The sequence below is a fragment of the Electrophorus electricus genome, chromosome 4 (assembly GCF_013358815.1).
Source record: "Electrophorus electricus isolate fEleEle1 chromosome 4, fEleEle1.pri, whole genome shotgun sequence".
In the NCBI taxonomy this organism is placed as follows: Eukaryota; Metazoa; Chordata; class Actinopteri; order Gymnotiformes; family Gymnotidae; genus Electrophorus; species Electrophorus electricus.
The window spans coordinates 18,126,784-18,143,939 of record NC_049538.1 but is presented as its reverse complement, the minus strand read 5'-3'; the positions used below and the strand labels follow the sequence as shown (position 1 = coordinate 18,143,939).

Sequence of the window (17,156 nt, the reverse complement as noted above, 5' to 3'; positions counted from 1 at the left end):
GGTAAGAAAAAGATCTGGGCCATCAACACCTATGCCCTGCCAGTCATCAGGTACGCTGCTGTCATAATAAGACCTAAGGAGGAGATAGAAGCCACTGACATCAAGACAAGGAAACCCCTCAACGCATGGAGGGTCTCATCCCAAATCCAGCATTCAGACTGTACATTAAGCGGAAAGAGGGGGACCGAGGACTAGTGAACATCAGAGCCGCTATCTAGGATGAAATGACCAAGATTCAGGAGTGCACCAGGACGATGGCCCCAAGTGATGAAAGTGATGCCAAGTGAGTACCTCAGACAGCAGAAACACGAGGAGGATGGAAATGAGGAGGGGCAGGGTCCATCATGGGAGGAAAAACCCCTACACGTTATGTACCACCGGCAGATATGGAGAAATACTACTGATGGCTGGAAAAGGCTGGATTGAAAGACAGTACAGAGGCAGCACGGGAACAAGCACTGAACACAAGACCGATGGTATCTGGGATCTACCACAACGCAAAGGACCCCAGATGCAGGCTGTGCAAAGATGCCGCTGAGACAATCCCGCACATAATAGCGGGATGCAAGATGCTAGCAGGGCGTACAGGGAACGCCATAACCAAGTGGGCTGGAAGTTCAAGGTCTAAGTGGGATATAGCCACAAAGGTGGAGGGAAATAACCATGGTAAGATCCTGTGGGACTTCCGATGAACAAACAGAGGGCCATATTGATAGATGTGGCACTCTGGAGTGATGGCAACATCTGGAAAAAGAAACACGAGAAGCTTGTGAAATACCATGGGTTGAAGGAAGAGCTAGACAAGACTGCAACAGCAACTGTGTTTCCCGTGGTAATCAGAACACTAGGGGCTGTATCCTCCAAACTGTGAGAATGGCTTCAACAGATCCCATGAACAACATTCGAGATCTCGGTCCAGAAAAGTGCAGTCATGTGAACAGCTAAGGTACTACACAGGATTCTCAAGCTCCCAGGATGGACATGATCACAGACACGGACACGGTGCCACTCCTGTCAGCTAAAAACAGGCAAATGAAGCTGCAATTCACACATGCTCACTAGATTTGGACAGTAGAAGACTGGAAAAGCGTTTCCTTGTCTGATGAGTCAGTTTCTGCTATGACACTCGGATGGCAGGGTCAGAATTTGGTGTAAACAACATGAAAGCATGGATCCATCCTGCCTTGCACCAACAGTTCAGGCTGGCGGTGGTGGTGTAATGGTGTATTTTCTTGGCACACTTTGGGTCCTTAGCACTGAACGAGTAACATTTAAACACCACAGCCTACATGAATATTGCTAATGACCACGTCCATCCCTTTATGGTCTCAAGTGTACCCATCTTCTGATGGCTACTTCCTGAAGGAAAACACACCATGTCACACAGGCCAAATCAAGCTTCTTGAACGTGACAGTGAGCTCGCTGTACTCAAATCGCCTCCACTGTCGCCAGATCTCAGTCCAACAGGGCACCTCTGGGATGGGGTGGAACAGGAGATTTGCATCATGGATGTGCAGCCGGCAAATCTGCTGCAACTGCATGATGCTATCGCGCCAACACGCTCTAAAATCTTTCAGGGTTGGCAGAGGTAAGCTGGGTGAAAAGAGCTCCTTCCCACGGTATCTGGTGCATTGGATCAATGAGCAGATGGCTGTGGATGACAGTATCCCTCTAAAACAAGGAATGTCGCCACTCACTGCCTAATTGAGCTTAAATGGTTCACTTGGACAAAGAGGTTGGCCAATGACTTAACACTATTGATATACGCTGCTGGTGTAGGCCCATTAAGGCAAAGCCATTAAATCACACTGCTTATAATAAATGAGGGCAGTTCCATTTCTTCTTTTATATGGATAAAGAGGCTCCATGTATATTCATTCTCCTCACTGAACTGGTTAATATTAATTAAGATTCTGTTTGGTGGCAGGTTCTCCACTCCACTCCACTCCCAGTGACCCAGTTCTCTGTGCCGTGTGGAGAACTCTCTGGCTCCAAATGGCCAATTCAACTCATGAAGGGCTCGATAATTAGCTGATGAGCGGGACCGGGCCCGGAGGAGCCTTTTGAGTTGGGTTTTCTCTCAAGGTTTCTTCCTCTCGTCATCCCTGCCAGCGCTCCTCCTGGCCAGCTCGTTAGTGGCTGAAGCCTGGGTTTATGTGAAGCTTTCTGACCATGTCTGTCACAAACATGAAAGCGAAGTATTGAACTGAAACAAATTGGTTTCAGTTATGAGCGTAATACGAGTACTTCTCTCTATTTTTAAGGAACTCTACATTTTCGTTTTATACCATTTTACAAACTCATTTATTATACCTGAAAATATCCTTGTGCTCTAAATTTCTAAGGCTGATCTGGTAACTCTGACTTCATTACTTCGCCTGAGTCTAGACAATAACAACAACCAATGACGGTTATTGCAGAAACCATTCTTATCTTAGCTCAACATGCAGGGGATGCGCGGCGGCAGCTGTAACCAGGCTCACATGTTAATCAGGGCTGTGAAATGATGTCAAAGCAAGTAAAATACGACACTGATGGAGGTACAGAACAGGATTAAAAGACAATGAGTGCACAACTCTTCAATAAAACGCTGAATCTCAGCTTCCAGAATGCGCCGACCTCTTCACTGGTCAATCAGTTCATTGAAAGAAACATACCATCACCCAATGTACAAGCTAACATCATTACCAACGTAGCATTGTGGGAAAAAAAAAAATCTTCATCTCATTATGAGTTATTACACAACTTTGTACTTAATGTCAAACACTCGGCTAAATGTCGCAGGGACTGACGTTAAAAACTGTAGAGGAAGCTTTTAAATTAGCGTGATCCAATATGGCTAATGACTGCTAAAGTCATGGGGGCAACGGCTGACCATTTTTTATTTCACCTTTCTGACTTCAAGGCAGTCATTGCTCATCGGTGACTGGCTGCCCGCTGCATTTCCTGAGGTCATTGCTCAGCTCTGATTGGCTCCTCCACTCCCTGGCTGGAAGCGCTAGAGGACAGGCCAATGCCAGCGACTCTGCCAGGCAGATTTCTGAGTGGGTTACAGTCAAAGCTGCACTTGGGGAGGAGATGTGCAGCGCCGCATGGTCCAAATGCTCCTGTTCCTTCTCGCAAGGACACTCCAGGTCAAGTCAAGCGCCGGCAAGCCTCCCTGTGGAGCAGCCACACCCCTCCCCGGTGATCCTGGAACAGGATGGTGGATCGGGCTGCCCAGACGGCTGTTATTTTTGGGGCAAGGACTGAGCACTTAACACGTAAACTGCTGAAGCGGCCGGTGTTGCAGCTTCACTGGCGTGGGGGGAAGGCTCGACAGCTGCACAAATCTGCCGGGAACAAACACTCCAGCTGACACGCATGGCGGCTTGTTTTAAAAATGGAAAATAAATAAATAAAATTACATGTACGCTGCAACCAAGCTCTTCCAAACCTGTGCTTTCAGACTGGGACCACCAACATCTCCACTAAGTTTATTAAATATATTGCTGTGTTTGTAATATTACTACTAAACTACTAAACTGTGGTCACAAACTGAGTTCCTACTAGACACACTGATATTGCATTATGAGAAGGATAGAGGGACAGCCCGACACAGGGACTGATGGAGTGACTGACTTTGCTTCACAGTAAAAATGCCTGTCTTCTGCATTTAAACACAGTGCTAAAATTCCATGTAAAATACAAACAAAAACAACAAATAAATAACATCAATAAACAGTAATACACGAGTGCTCGGCGATGCATGACCGTCACCATAGTCATTCTGGTTGAGGGGTGCTCCACATCGCTAAATGCGATAACTGCTTGTGTAACATAAGATATAAAACGTTCCTGGTGGAGCTCGGGACCTTAACTCGGCAGACAGATGGAAGCCATTTAAATGATGAAAGAAGCATCTTTAACTGCACTCATTACCTTCTTAAGCGTGGGACTATTAAAAATCTCACTAAACCGTTTTTGCGGCTTTCCAGTAACCTCACGCGTTGGCTCATCGCATCACAGCGTTCACCTCATTATTTCTGCCATTCTCATTGCTATTTATGTTCTCTTATATTTACAACATATTTATAAATGAGTTGCACTTGTATTTACATTTCTCATAAACTACATATTCATTCACGTACATTCCTTTTGTCTCTGTAGCAAAGGAAGACTAATATGGAATGTTGGAATTAAAAGGAGACAAAGAGGTGGCGCCATTGTGTTATTAGCATGCAAATGTACTTCCTGATCTAGCCTGTCTAAGAGCAGTGGGTGAACAGGCCCATGGGTGTGTGTGAGGTGTGTGTCTGTGTGTGTGTGGGCGCATGCGCATGTGAATTAGCCTCCGCTCAGAGCTGCAGTCAGGCCCTCCAGCCCTGCTGAAGCCCTGTGTAGAGTCACCAGTCATAGCAGGGAGGCGGATCTCTCGTTAACTCAGAGATGCATTAATAGAGGGTGATCTCACTCACTCACTCACTCACACACACACACACACACACACACACACACACACACACACACATACATACACACACACACACATATATATATATATATATATATATATATATATATATATATATATATATATATATATATATATATATATATATATATATATATATATATATAAATAAATAAAACATGCACAAGCACACAGCCAAAGCCTTAGCAGTCCTATCCAGTGATCAGAGAGTGTGAAGTGCCAGTGAGCAGATGAAGCACACGCACTCTGGAGTCTGGACAGCACCAGGCCAAACTGATAAAAACATCAGCATAACCACAAAGGCAAGATCTCGAGTGCACAAGATGTGACTAGGACATCGCTTCAGGCTGTCTTCTGCAATCATCTAATAATGACTGTCATTAAGTGGAATCTGTGTGTACAAAACCCTTTTTTAAAAACACGACTCAGTGTGCGTGTGTGTGGGGTGTGTGCATGCACACGCGCTTAAGTCATCGTGTAGATGTGTCCTATGAAATCACAGCTGGGAGCAGGGCACGAGCGGGTGACACGTCACCACTGGGACAGCGTGTGCCTTAGTACATGACCTCATCGTCACCGAGCACAAGTGAAACAATTTGCGTAAGCTGCGCGCTGGAGCTGACTGGCTGGGTGTACCTGTGACAGCCCATTGTGAGAATTTGCGCCTCCCTTACACAACTCTCCCCGAAGCCCATAAGAGTGCTGTGAGCAACTGGCTGTCTTAAGTAAGCTGAGTTCTACGGGCATGATGGTCTGTGCTGGACAGCGGAAGGGGAGTGGCTGAACCAGGGCCCTCACCTTGATGCAATTGGCCAGGTCGGTCTGGTAGTAGCGATCCTGGTGCGCGCTGGCAGCGGCGAGCATCAGCAGGTACTCGTTCCTGGCGTGGGTGGCTTTGGAGTTGCAGTCGCTCCTCTTGGCTTTCAACTGACATGGGCATGGGAGATGTGCGGCGAAAAGCAAACAGACATGAAAGTGTTTACTTGGACCACATGGACAGAGCGTTCCACCTCAACATGTGGTTTGGAGATACAGAGGAGCAGAGACACCTCCTCACGACACGCACAGACATGCATGGGAGAGACACACACACACGGAAATGCACAAAACGGGACACACCCTCACTTGGAGACCCACACACGCATACAGTTGCACAGAATAGCACATCAGGGTTCAGAAACAGCATTCCTGTTAAATGCTGTAAATGGAAGCTGGGAGTTGGGAAAAGACACGCGTCTAGACGGAGTCTGTGGTGCTCACCTTGACACTGGCCTTCTGTAAACTAATCCTGGACTGAAACAGGCCCAGTTTGGACCTGGAGAACACACAGCAGACAAACAACTCCATCAGTCCTCATGCACACCTGCAAAAAGTCAGTCATTCTTAAACAAACGCTTTACAACATCCTTCTCTGGACGACTCTGAGGGTGTTCAGGGTGGAACTTGCTGGAAAACTGCAATGTTGGCGAACAGTGTTTTTTGGGGGGGGATGAACAAGGTTGTTTCCCGCATCGTGAATGGCAGAAAAACGGAATCGTGAATCAACTCATGTTCGACCGCACCCGTGTCTAGGAGAGGAAGTAGCAGGCAGTACAAATTAAGCCCAGATTAACACCCTCACGGAGATAGAGGAGGAAGGACCATGAATTCTAAATGGCCCATGCGTCCCACATCCTAAATCAAGTACGGCGCGCTGCTCTGAGACCGGGAAGAGGAAACCACATAAACGTCAATCTCGTAAAACAGCGCAGAAGGTTTGGAGGTCCTTTCCTTATGTTTACAACAACAGGCTTTTGACATACTGCTCATAACGAGGCCGTCGCTCTCCCTGGCAGGGGTCAAGTGTGGGTGTGACCTGAGCGTGGCAGGGGAGGAGCGTAACAGACTAATGACCTACCATGGCTCCTCCCACAGCTGGACACAGATAGGAAGTGCAAATCCTCCTCCTCACTCCGATGCCAAGGAGAAAATGTAGGGCTAGGCGCTTGTCCAGATCAATACCACCACCTCTGCTAGCCCGCTCTCAAGTCCCAGGTCCTCTCTCTTCCCCTCTCTCACTCCCTTTCTCTCATGTGGATGCCTCTCGAGAATGATCAGTAGTTGAGTGTCTTTAACAAATTCTGTATCTTGCTAATAAGCTCCACTGGAGGAACAGGGGCCTCCCTGAAGGGAAGTTGGATGGATGGAGGAGCATGTCTCACACACACACCCCCACCCCCCCACCCCCCCCCCCCCCCCCCCCCAAGGGTGCACTGGATCGAGCACGCAGAAAACCACCATTAGAACGAACCGGAGCTCCAGCTCGTTTCTAATTGGGCAGTAAACGGGACTGCCCCAAAGTGGGTTTATGGCTGCAGGTTTGCTATCAGGCAGCGAGCGGACCTCTGACGGACTACGTGAAGTACGTACTTGGCCTCGATGTCGGCCTTCTCACGCACGGCCTGCGCCATCTGCTCCATCTCAAAGTACTTCTTTTTGGACTTGGCCAGGTCCTTCACTGAGTCCTGCAGCTCAGCCTGGATCCGGCCCAGCTGCTCGATGCACTGCAGAACGGTGTCCACAGGAGGGCGTCATCACAGAGGGGGCGGAACGGAGGGCAGTTAAGGGCAGCCCACATGGCACAAACTACCAATGCACCAATGAAATGTTTTCTTATGCCATTTTTTACAATAATAACACTAGAAACAAAAAGGCATGCTTCATATTTAAAAGCACACACTCGTACGTGTGCATTGTTGTGCGAGAGAGACGCCGCGTTACCTTCTTGAGCTGCTGCTCTTTGTAAAGCCGCACGGTTTTGGCCGGGTCCGAGATCTCGTTCTTGTAATTGTCACACACGAAGAGTCGCGACTGGGTCACCTGCACAGTGCCCTCCAGGAACGCTCGCCACACCCCGTACACGTTCCTGCAGGGGACACACGGTCACAACTGCTGCCCGCAAGAATATACTGTTTAGAATATGCTAAATATTAGAATAATGTGTTTAGAATATACTGCAAAGCACATCACAACTACAATATGGAGCAATATAACAGTCTGTATTATGTAGCTCATCTGTGTGTGTGTGTGTGTGTGTGTGTGTGTGTGTGTGTGTGTGTGTGTGTGTGTGTGTGTGTGTGCACGCGCGTGCATGCTCTCCTAGCAGACAGAAGCTCATCCTTCCATCCTTCCATAAGGATCGTCTGGCCTAATTAAGGGAGAAAGGTGTAAAGGAGGTCACCTGTAGTCTGTCCGCTGGTCGTCGGGTTTAATGCCAGGCCAGTCCCGTTTCAGGTACTGGTTGGCCAGCTTCTGCAGGGCCTGAATGACACAGATGAGGAGCGCCAAAGCAGCGTTATATCAGACCAACAATTTGTCTCCACGTGCCGTGCATTTAGTGAGGGCGACAGAGGGGACCATGCATGCGCACACACACGTTCATCACCTGCTTCTACAAAATCCATTCTTCATGAAACAAGGCACAAAGGAACACCACACACCCACAAGCAAACACACGCATACACATGCAAGCATGCACACACACACAGGGTCACATAACACATACCATTCTTAATTTTAAACCCTGTCTACGGTGGCCAAGGAGCTCTGTGCAAGTTTGTGCATGTGTGTGTGTACGTAGGTACTTGGTCCCACATTGAAAAGTGAAAGGTTCTATTGCAATATTACAGTACAGAGCCCCCCCCCCCCATCTGACAAACAAATGAGGATCTCAGCTTCAGAGTTGATTGGCGAGACAGGACGCCGCCCCCCCGAGGTGCTGTGTGGGAGGGAGGGGGCAGAGGGGGTAAACAGTGCTCCCACATTCACTGCAGCTCGATCACGATACAGTTACGTCATCGCCACCTGCTAAATTCCCAGCTCTGAAAGTCCAGCCTTTGTGTGTGTGTGTGTGTGTGTGTGTGTGTGTGTGTGTCTCAGTGTGTGGCACTAAATGCACAGTGTGTTAGTGTCAGAAACCACAGAGCAGGCACGCAATGTGCACTTTCCGTTTCACAGCACCCCGTTAGCACTCACTCCCTTAGCAAAAGAAAGAGGTGATTCTCCTGCAGGAGGTGGGTGGAGGCATCCAGGCTGGACGGAGGCGCTCTGGGCAGGTGGAGCAAGAGACTGCGCCCATCAGACTCCCAACAGCACACTCCTCGGTTGTCTCTACACATGCAATATGGCACCTCAGCAGTCACAAGCTCCAGAACCACGTGGAGCAGCCAGCGTGAAGAGCTTGGGGATGCTCCTCCCCCTCCAAGCCGGCGCTCAGACACTGTGGCCCACGGGCGAGGAGCCACAGCGCTTCAGGTTTGCCCGTTACCTGCTAGGAGTGTAGTTGCCATGGTAACCAGTGCAGGTTTCCTGTGTGGTCCAGATAATGAGAAACTGTAGCTCAAAATGAGCAGCTACAGAAAAAAAAAGAAAAAGAAGGGAAAAAAAAAAAAAAAAAAGAGAGCCCCGTTTGTTTATGGATGTGAAGCCGCTATTTCAGTCACCGTATGCGTGTGTCCCCTCGTGACATCACGCAGCAGCCAGACCTTGTAGATCTCGCACACCTCACGACTTTAATGAGAAATCCTGACGGGCTGCTAACACTACAACAGATCTCCACTACTGAGTGGCGGCTGCCCACCCATGTACACCGTGCACCTAACGCCTGTGGCTCATGGGCCCCTGCAGCTGTTGCCCCGCCCCCTCAGCTCCCACGTGTTGACCAACGGGTCATTTCCTATTGGCCTCAGGTGACCTATGAACTGCACACTACTCCAGCTGACCTGGAGAAGACGTGCACCCCCCAACCCCAACTGCCCTTCTCTAAACACTCAGGCATCAAACATCTGGTTCTCTCTGCTGACGCTGTGTGTGTGTCACCGAAACAAAGATCTGTGCATAGAGATTTATAGTTAATCTGCTTCATGGGAATATGTCATGCGTCACAGTTACTGCCACTCGAGTCAAGCTCGAGATAAGCCAAGACGAGCACTGTTGCCGGGAAGCTTCCATCATGAAGCAGACCTGCTGTGACCCAGCAGCGAGGGGGGGGGGGGGGTTTGATTACGCAGCCACACAACAGGAAATGCTACTGTGTCAAAATGGTTCCTGTTTTTTTTTGGAGCAAGCAGTGACGGGGTACAGGGGGTGTGCTTGACGAGGCCGACCCGGACGCCCGTCTCAGACGAACTGGAGCGAGGTGAGGGAGTGGTGAAACTGATGGATGGAACTGAAACCTAACATCACCTGCTCTCACCAGAATCTCCCATCTCACAGAAAATGCCCAGAGCTTTTGGCAGTTGCCCCTGAGCATCCGGTAATTGCACCTTTCAGAACCTCAGGAGAGGATGTTATGTAAAAAAAAAAAACCACACACAAAAAAACCCAACAACAAAACAGTTTCCGTTACAGCCACAAAAACGCCTTGGATTCTTGCACTGCGCCCACGTAAACTACTAGTCATCTGTGAACATGGCCTGCAGTGAAAGGGCTTCTTTGGGTTTTTTTTTTTTTTAATCTGGCCTCATCTCTGAGGTTTTACTGCAATCAACGGAGAAGAGTCACATCAGCTTTGATTAGCTAGTTTGTGTGATGAGACGCCACCCATACAGTGCAGCACCAGGATGGACTGTGGGCTAACTGACAGCTTTCTACCACAGAAAGATGGATGAGGGTGTGTGTGCACTGCGTTTTTTGAATTGAGTTTGGGCTGACAGCTGGAACGTATTGGCTAAAGCAATGCAGATATGTTCACTCCAATTTTAGACTTTAAATGCTATTCAGATGTGTCGTCCCCCCCCCCAAAAAGAAGAAAACGTTATTGTCCAGAACTTCAAAGTCCCTGTCCAGGACAGCAGAGCGAAGATCCAGCGTACATTCCACATTTCAGTAAGGGTGTCGTCGTTGGTTGGATATGTCTTGTCACTGCACTGAAACCGGCCTGCAAGTTCCAGCAACTCCTGACAAGCCCTTTAAGTCTGAGAACTACCAGAGTTTTTTTATTTTATTTTATTTTTTTTAAGTCCAGTGAGTTCTCTCTGCGTATAAGTGCAGGACTGTGTGAACGTGCGCTATGCCTCAGCTAGAGGGAGGACTAACGGCAAACCCTCATGGTGAAGAAATAAGGAGAAAATGAGTTAGAATGCAAGAATTGGACCTGCCAAATTAAACCCTCTGACTCGAACCGCCTCACACACCCTTCCAGGAGAAAATTCCCCTTTGCGTGGTGGCCTTTAAAGATCACACCCTCCATTTTCCTCTTCCTGGCGTGGGAGGCAGTGTTTCTGCCATTCTGCTTTTGTAAGGGCCTTTTTTCCCTCCGCACAGCCCAGCTCATCAGGCAAAAGTCATTCAGGGAGACAGCTGGTAATAAGGAGTGTTACGCGTGTGGTGCCTATATTGACTTTGTCCGTGGGACTGTGCTGTGTCAGCAGGAAGCAGGGAGAGGGAGGAGAACGGAGAGGATGAGAGAGATGGAGAGAGACAGAGAGCACCTGAGTGAGAAGGAGAGAGAGAGAGAGGAGAGAGAGAGAGAGAGAGAGAGAGCGCGCAGGCAACAGGGAGGGCGAGAGTGAGTGAGAGGCAGAGACAGAGAGAGAGGCCTGATCTTAATCACTATCAGCTTAGATGAGATAAAACCAGGATCTCAGACTTTCCTGCACAGACTAATGGACATGGAGACATATCACATCCAGTGTGTGTGTGTGTGTGTGTGTGTGTGTGTGTGTGTGTGTGTGTGTGTGTGTGTGTGTGTGTGAGTGAGTGAGTGAGTGAGAGAGAGAGAGAGAGAGAGGTTAAACTTTTGATGGGCACTGGTGCCCCAGTGTACTCAGGATATCCTGTGATATACAGTTTGTCAGGCCTTTAGAACTTTCTTACCGTAATAAGAGATTATTTCATTCTATAACTACACACGATCCCAAGAGAAGCCTGGGAAGAGAGCCAGAGAGCAGACGCCTTCCAAATGAAGAAGGAAGGAGACATGGGTAAGGCCGGAGCAAGCTTCCCATCCGAACGGAGGGATCCGACGGCAGCGGAGGAGAGCACTTACCCTTTGTAGAGTGTGTGTACGGAGGTTGCAGTTGCAGCAGGGTTGGTGGGGTCAACCCTGACGGGCTGCGGCCACACCCTGGCCCAGAGTGGGAGCTCGGATCCAGGGAAGGGAGGCCTTGGCTCTCCAATGAGGATGAGGAGGTGGACCACAGGGACGGACCCAGGGGGCGGGTTTAGGGGCCTCGGCATGGCAACAGATGGAGGTGGCCCATTTCATCGAGTAACCCGCCGTGAGCTTCTGAACCATGCTCCATTAAGAAGGAGTGCTCCCGCACACCATTCTTTGGTGGCTGGAGGTTAGACACGGAGTTGCTGTGGGTGGGACACACAGAGCACTGGAACAAGTCCATGTGGGCCGAGGCCGGGGAGACGTAAAACACCGTGCGTTTTGTTCCAGCATAGAAGGTGGGCGGGACGGCCCACATCACCGTGGTAACAGTGCATGCAGCATTATATTGCGACGCTCCCTTCGCCAAACAAAGCTGGCGAGGTCAAAGGCAAGTGCCCCGTGACCCCGACGGCATGCTCATCGCTGAGGGGATTTCACGGCCCTTTTCTGTATCGCCTCTGGGGCCCATGGCGTCCGGTGTGCGGAAAATGCGGGGCAGGTCCGGAAGGGGTTAGCAGGGCTGCGTGGACACCTTGAAAGCTAAGAACTAAAAGAGTGAGAGGGAGAAAGGAGTGAACACAAGAAATCGATAGCGCAGAGATAGAGAGAGAGAGAGAGAGAGAGAGAGCGAGAGAGAGAGAGAGAGAGAACCATATGGGAGACATGCGTATGGGTTGGGGGGGTGGGGGTCTGGCCTACTGGGACACAGCGTTCTGGCAGAGGCTCAGTTACAGTGCAGTTCTGACGGGTTCGCGCGTCTTCCAGTGCCATCTTCTCATGCATTATCCATGGCTTTTCACTGGGGCTGAAAAGGAAACGCTCCAATCGAGAGGGCCGCTGGCGTCTCTGGGGTTCCATGGCCGCCATATGCTGAACGCTCCTCTCGTGTTCCGAGGGAAAGACTCCACTTCCCATGTTCAGGATGAAAGAGGAAGGCGCATGCAGGTGCGCCAGCAGCATCGGCAGTGCGGGAACATCTCGGATTAAGGACTTTACGGCGATGGGAGTCGGAGCGGATGTCAGAGTGTAATAACGCGGCATGAACGGTTGAGACAAGTCGCAGGCGTGAAGGCCTCCTAGACCGGCCTGGTTTCCTGTCCGATGGTGACCTGTCTACCCAGGAAGTGCAGGTGTTGGAGCAGGGGCTGGTTAACTACAAGTGGTGCATCTGCCTTTTTTAACTAGTGCTAGGTGAGAACACATGGATGTCTGAAGGAGAAATAGAATACTGCAGAATACGCCAAAGGATTAAAAAGGATGAGGGAAAAAAAATTATCCAAATGAACCAAAAGGTATTTGGGGAGTTGGGAGACTTTCAGGGGAGCTGGCACGCGGACATAGTCTAACACACGAGCCCACGTGAGCAGAAGGCTCTCAGTGAGGCATTTCGGGTCAGGCTGGCCCCGAGGGTTTGTGGCCTACGGGTGGGAACGGGGCGGGCCAGCCTCCGATTCATCTCCTTTATTTCCCGCTCTCCCTGACCTTTCGGACATGCCGGGTCTGGCGACAGCGCAGGAGTGACCGGCGCTTTGTTCTCCCCCTTTACCCTCAAAACCTGTGACCCCTTGACCCGCGTTTAATCTGACCCTAGAGTGCAATGGGAAACATATGCAAACCCGGCGCACAAGTGCGTCCCCGCACACGCACAAATGTACACACGACCAGATTCACAGAGAGATTACCCCCTGTGTAAGCGATCTGTCCTGTGAGGCAAGTACATTAGCAAGTTTTAATAGAGGTATACAGCATTATAACACTATTGAAGGTCCGACGCTGTCAGCAGCCCACGCGAGATGGCGGCAAATCGATAGCGGCCATTTTGCACTCTGTCTTTCTGATTAACACGGCACAGTGATACATGAGTAGATGGATTCCATCCAGGTGTTTACATGGGTGATGAGGTGGCGAGTGGGGGTGCAGGCTCCAAGCAAGCGGTAAACACATGAGCTCGTAAACTGGACTGAGGGAAGAGAAAGTGAGAGAACGAGAGACTTGTGCCCTTCGTATGACCCCTGACCCCTACATGCCCTGTTTTTTTTGGCTCTACTCATCACCCCAAAACAGCCCAGTGGGTGCTGAACTTCACCTCGGGCTGGTCTCTGTGGATACCTTATCATAATCTGGCCCGTGAGGAAGGCGATGAACAAATACAGGCGTAACTGTTTGTTCGGCACGAGCTGTAGAAAAGACAGGACTAAACACTGCGGGGGAAACGAGGGGGAGAGGGAGAGGGAGAGAGAGAGAGAGAGAGAGAGAGAGAGGAGACCAAACAGTAAGAGAAGCCAACACAAGGATAGAAGAGCAGATGAAGGATGTGGAGATGCGTGAGGGTTTATTTGCAAGCAGTGCCTTTGATGTTCACCAAATCAACAAATCACAGAATTTTCATAAATGGCGCTGTGATCAGTCTCACATTCAGGACACGTGGTCTGTGGGTGTGTTGATGAATCACAGCATTTGTACAATACAGCCCAGCCACTCCCCACCTCACACATAGGCCCTAGAAGTGTGTTAGAGCATATCGCAAAGCAACTGCGGTATGCCACGATATAACTGTATATTTGCCCGTGTCCTGTATTAGGCTAGACAGAGAACATGCTCTTGTAACCAGAGGCCTGCCTGGGGCCCTGTGTGTGCCTCCTGGAACCTGAGAAAGGCGTGCTGGCCTGGGTCACCTCTGCCCTGCTTTACCAGCCTAATGGAGCAAGCCTAATGTGTTTTACACCTTTTTAAAAGGGCCATTACCAGCCCCCAACACACACACACACACACACACACACACACACACACACACACACACACACACACACACACACACACACACACACACACACACACACACACACACACACACACACACACACACACACACACACACACACACACGGAGAGAGAAAGAATGAACCAACACTAGCCCAGTCCATCTCTCGTTGCATCCTCTTGCAGCTTTCCTGGTACTGCACTTCAAGCCAAGCTGTGAAATTCACTGGGTTTCTCTTCCTTATTCACTCTGCTGCCCATTTGTTTATCTGTCCCCCCCTCCCCTCCCCTCTGTGTCAACACCTCCCACCATGTCCTCTATTCCAACTATCTCAGCTGTTCAGCGAGTCCCTGCCTGAAGACTCTGAAGGACAAACTTATCAAAAGGAGATGAACTCTGAGTCACAGCAGACGGCCTGGACTGGGCTCAGGTGCTGACATCACTCACTCACTCTCACACACACAGCGTGCTCTCCTATGGCCCTTTCAGACAGTGTGAGGTGCAGACCGCACGTTCAGTTCTCACACCAAGCCAGGTGTGTCACACTCTCTGTCTCTCTCAGGATTCTGCCGGCAATCTAGGAATTCTGCCAGTCTCTCGTCCTCGTTCATCAGGGCCATCGGTATGCAGAATCCAGGGGTATGAGCTGGGACACATGCACTAGCACACTTATATGGAATGATGTATATACACACACGTGGACTTGAGTATGCATTCACATGTGGACCTGGATGCGTGAGCGCGCACACACAGAGAGAGAGAGAGAGAGAAAAAAGCACTACATTTCTGTGTTCAGTGGCATCTAAGGGAAGGCTAAAATTCCATTAAGTGCCATGATTAATGGGGATGAATGACATTTCTCTCCATCTGAATCATATATAATCAATTTATTCATTAGCGTGGGGATATGAAAGCAGGAGGGGAGAGGGCCGGCCAAGCCACAAAGAGCCACTTGATTTGTTCTGGACAGGTGGCCAAGCCGGCCAGTGGCGGCTGCCGCTCTCCCAGAGAGCCCGCCCACAAAGGCGCTAAAGACGATTATGCTAATGCAGGCCCTTTCCCTGAGACTTTCCCAGGAAGGAGAGCAGAGGAGGGGGCGCACATGCAGGGGGGTGGAAGAGATATATATGTGTGTGTGTGTGTGTGTGTGTGTGTTGGCCCCACCACGAAAGAGGAAGAAAAACCTGTGTGAGAAACACAGCTCTGGTGCTGTCCGCTCCAGCACATTTTAAAAAACACATTTCACTTTAATCACACATTTTCTATTAAAAACATTCACTAATGCCAATTTGCATAATTCCCATCACTGTTTCCCTGTTGTTATGTAGGCAAGGAGCAAGTCACTCAGATCTCTGTTTCCTGCATGCACCCAACCCAGCACCAACCTAGACCAGACCCAGCACAAACATGGCCCTAACTTAGACCAAACCCAGCCCCATCTCAGCTCCAACCTGGACCAAACATAGATCAAAGCCAGCCGCCACAGACACCAAACCTGGCCACCAAAGAGACTAAACTCGGCCCTAAACTAGACCAAACCCAGCCTAATCCCAGCCCCAACCTAGACCACTCTGATCACATGACTAGAGGCCTGTCTGGGTGCTGTGGCCATCTGAACATCTGAACAGCATCATCCTAAAAGGACATTTAATTATTGCACAATAACCTTGGTTAAGGAGGCATGGAAACACTGAATGGAGAGAAAAAGAGAGGCAGATAGAGACAGGGACAGGCAGGCAGAGAGAGAGACATGCAAGCAGATGCAGGTAGACAGAGGCAGGGACAGGCAGATAGGAGAGAGTTGCATGGGAAGAGCTGATTTTTAAAAAGTTCTTCCTAATGAGAGCTACAGCGATGAAAATAAAGGCTTTTGGCGTCTCCGGAGAAGAGGATTACACTGACTTCTTAATACCTTTGGTCAACACCCTGTCAGGATACTCACAACGTTAATGTGCAAACTGCAATGATTTCCCCTAACACACACACACACTTGCATGCATACAACACACCTCTTTTTCTGTTCACAGATCCATAGTCAAACACATCAATTCCTTTACACTTAAGAACAATAAACACACACACAGTATGCTCATGTTCTTCCTCTAGCTGCTTCTGCTGTTGTACATAGACTGGTGTTTTTTCTCTTGCATTTCTGTGGCAGGTTGTGAGTATGGGTGGGTGAGGGGGGTTCCCTAGTCTTCTCAGGCTAAAGCCAAATCAAAAACTATCAGTTAGGCAGGGCAGGGGGCGAGAGAGCGAGAGAGAGCACGGCCAATTGAGCAGTGTGCGCTGACTGCGTGTCTGCTATTGATCTTTCCAGTCTTTATACAGGCGCCGTGATGTCACGGGGATCAGGAAGTGGCCTTTGCCTCTGACTGCTCGTGGCCCCGAGACGGCCCTCCCACGCGCGGCCGACAGCTAGTCAGAAAAGCTCCACCCACGCTGGCGAGATAGCAGGGGTCCTGCATGTGCCAAAGGAGAAAGGTGAAGGGGTCTTGCCTGAACATGGTCGGAATAGACCAAGCGTTTATACTACACACACACACACACACACACACACACACACACACACACACACGCGCGCGCGCGATAACCGCATGCCAACTGCAGCTCGGAGACGGCAGAGGTTGAGCTGTCGTGGAACTAATGAAGAATGCATGCTTGCCTTTCACAAATCGACTGGATTAGGCATGTCTGCTGCTTCACGCATCACGCAGCCTTTGCTGGGCCGCGATGCTGGCGCCCACGGGCAGCAGAGCAGGCGGGATTTAGGTCAGGAGAT

At 49.8% G+C, this 17,156-nt stretch overlaps 1 protein-coding gene across 1 annotated transcript in view; it reads right to left on the bottom strand.

The window, feature by feature from the left end:
* Positions 1-17,156, bottom strand: part of LOC113576951 (F-BAR and double SH3 domains protein 2) — a 48,748-nt gene that overhangs the window by 17,506 nt on the left and 14,086 nt on the right. The window contains 5 exon segments of the mRNA XM_027009344.2: positions 5,274-5,402; positions 5,736-5,790; positions 6,885-7,018; positions 7,236-7,380; positions 7,696-7,775. Of these exon segments, the coding sequence (XP_026865145.2) occupies positions 5,274-5,402; positions 5,736-5,790; positions 6,885-7,018; positions 7,236-7,380; positions 7,696-7,775 (543 nt within the window).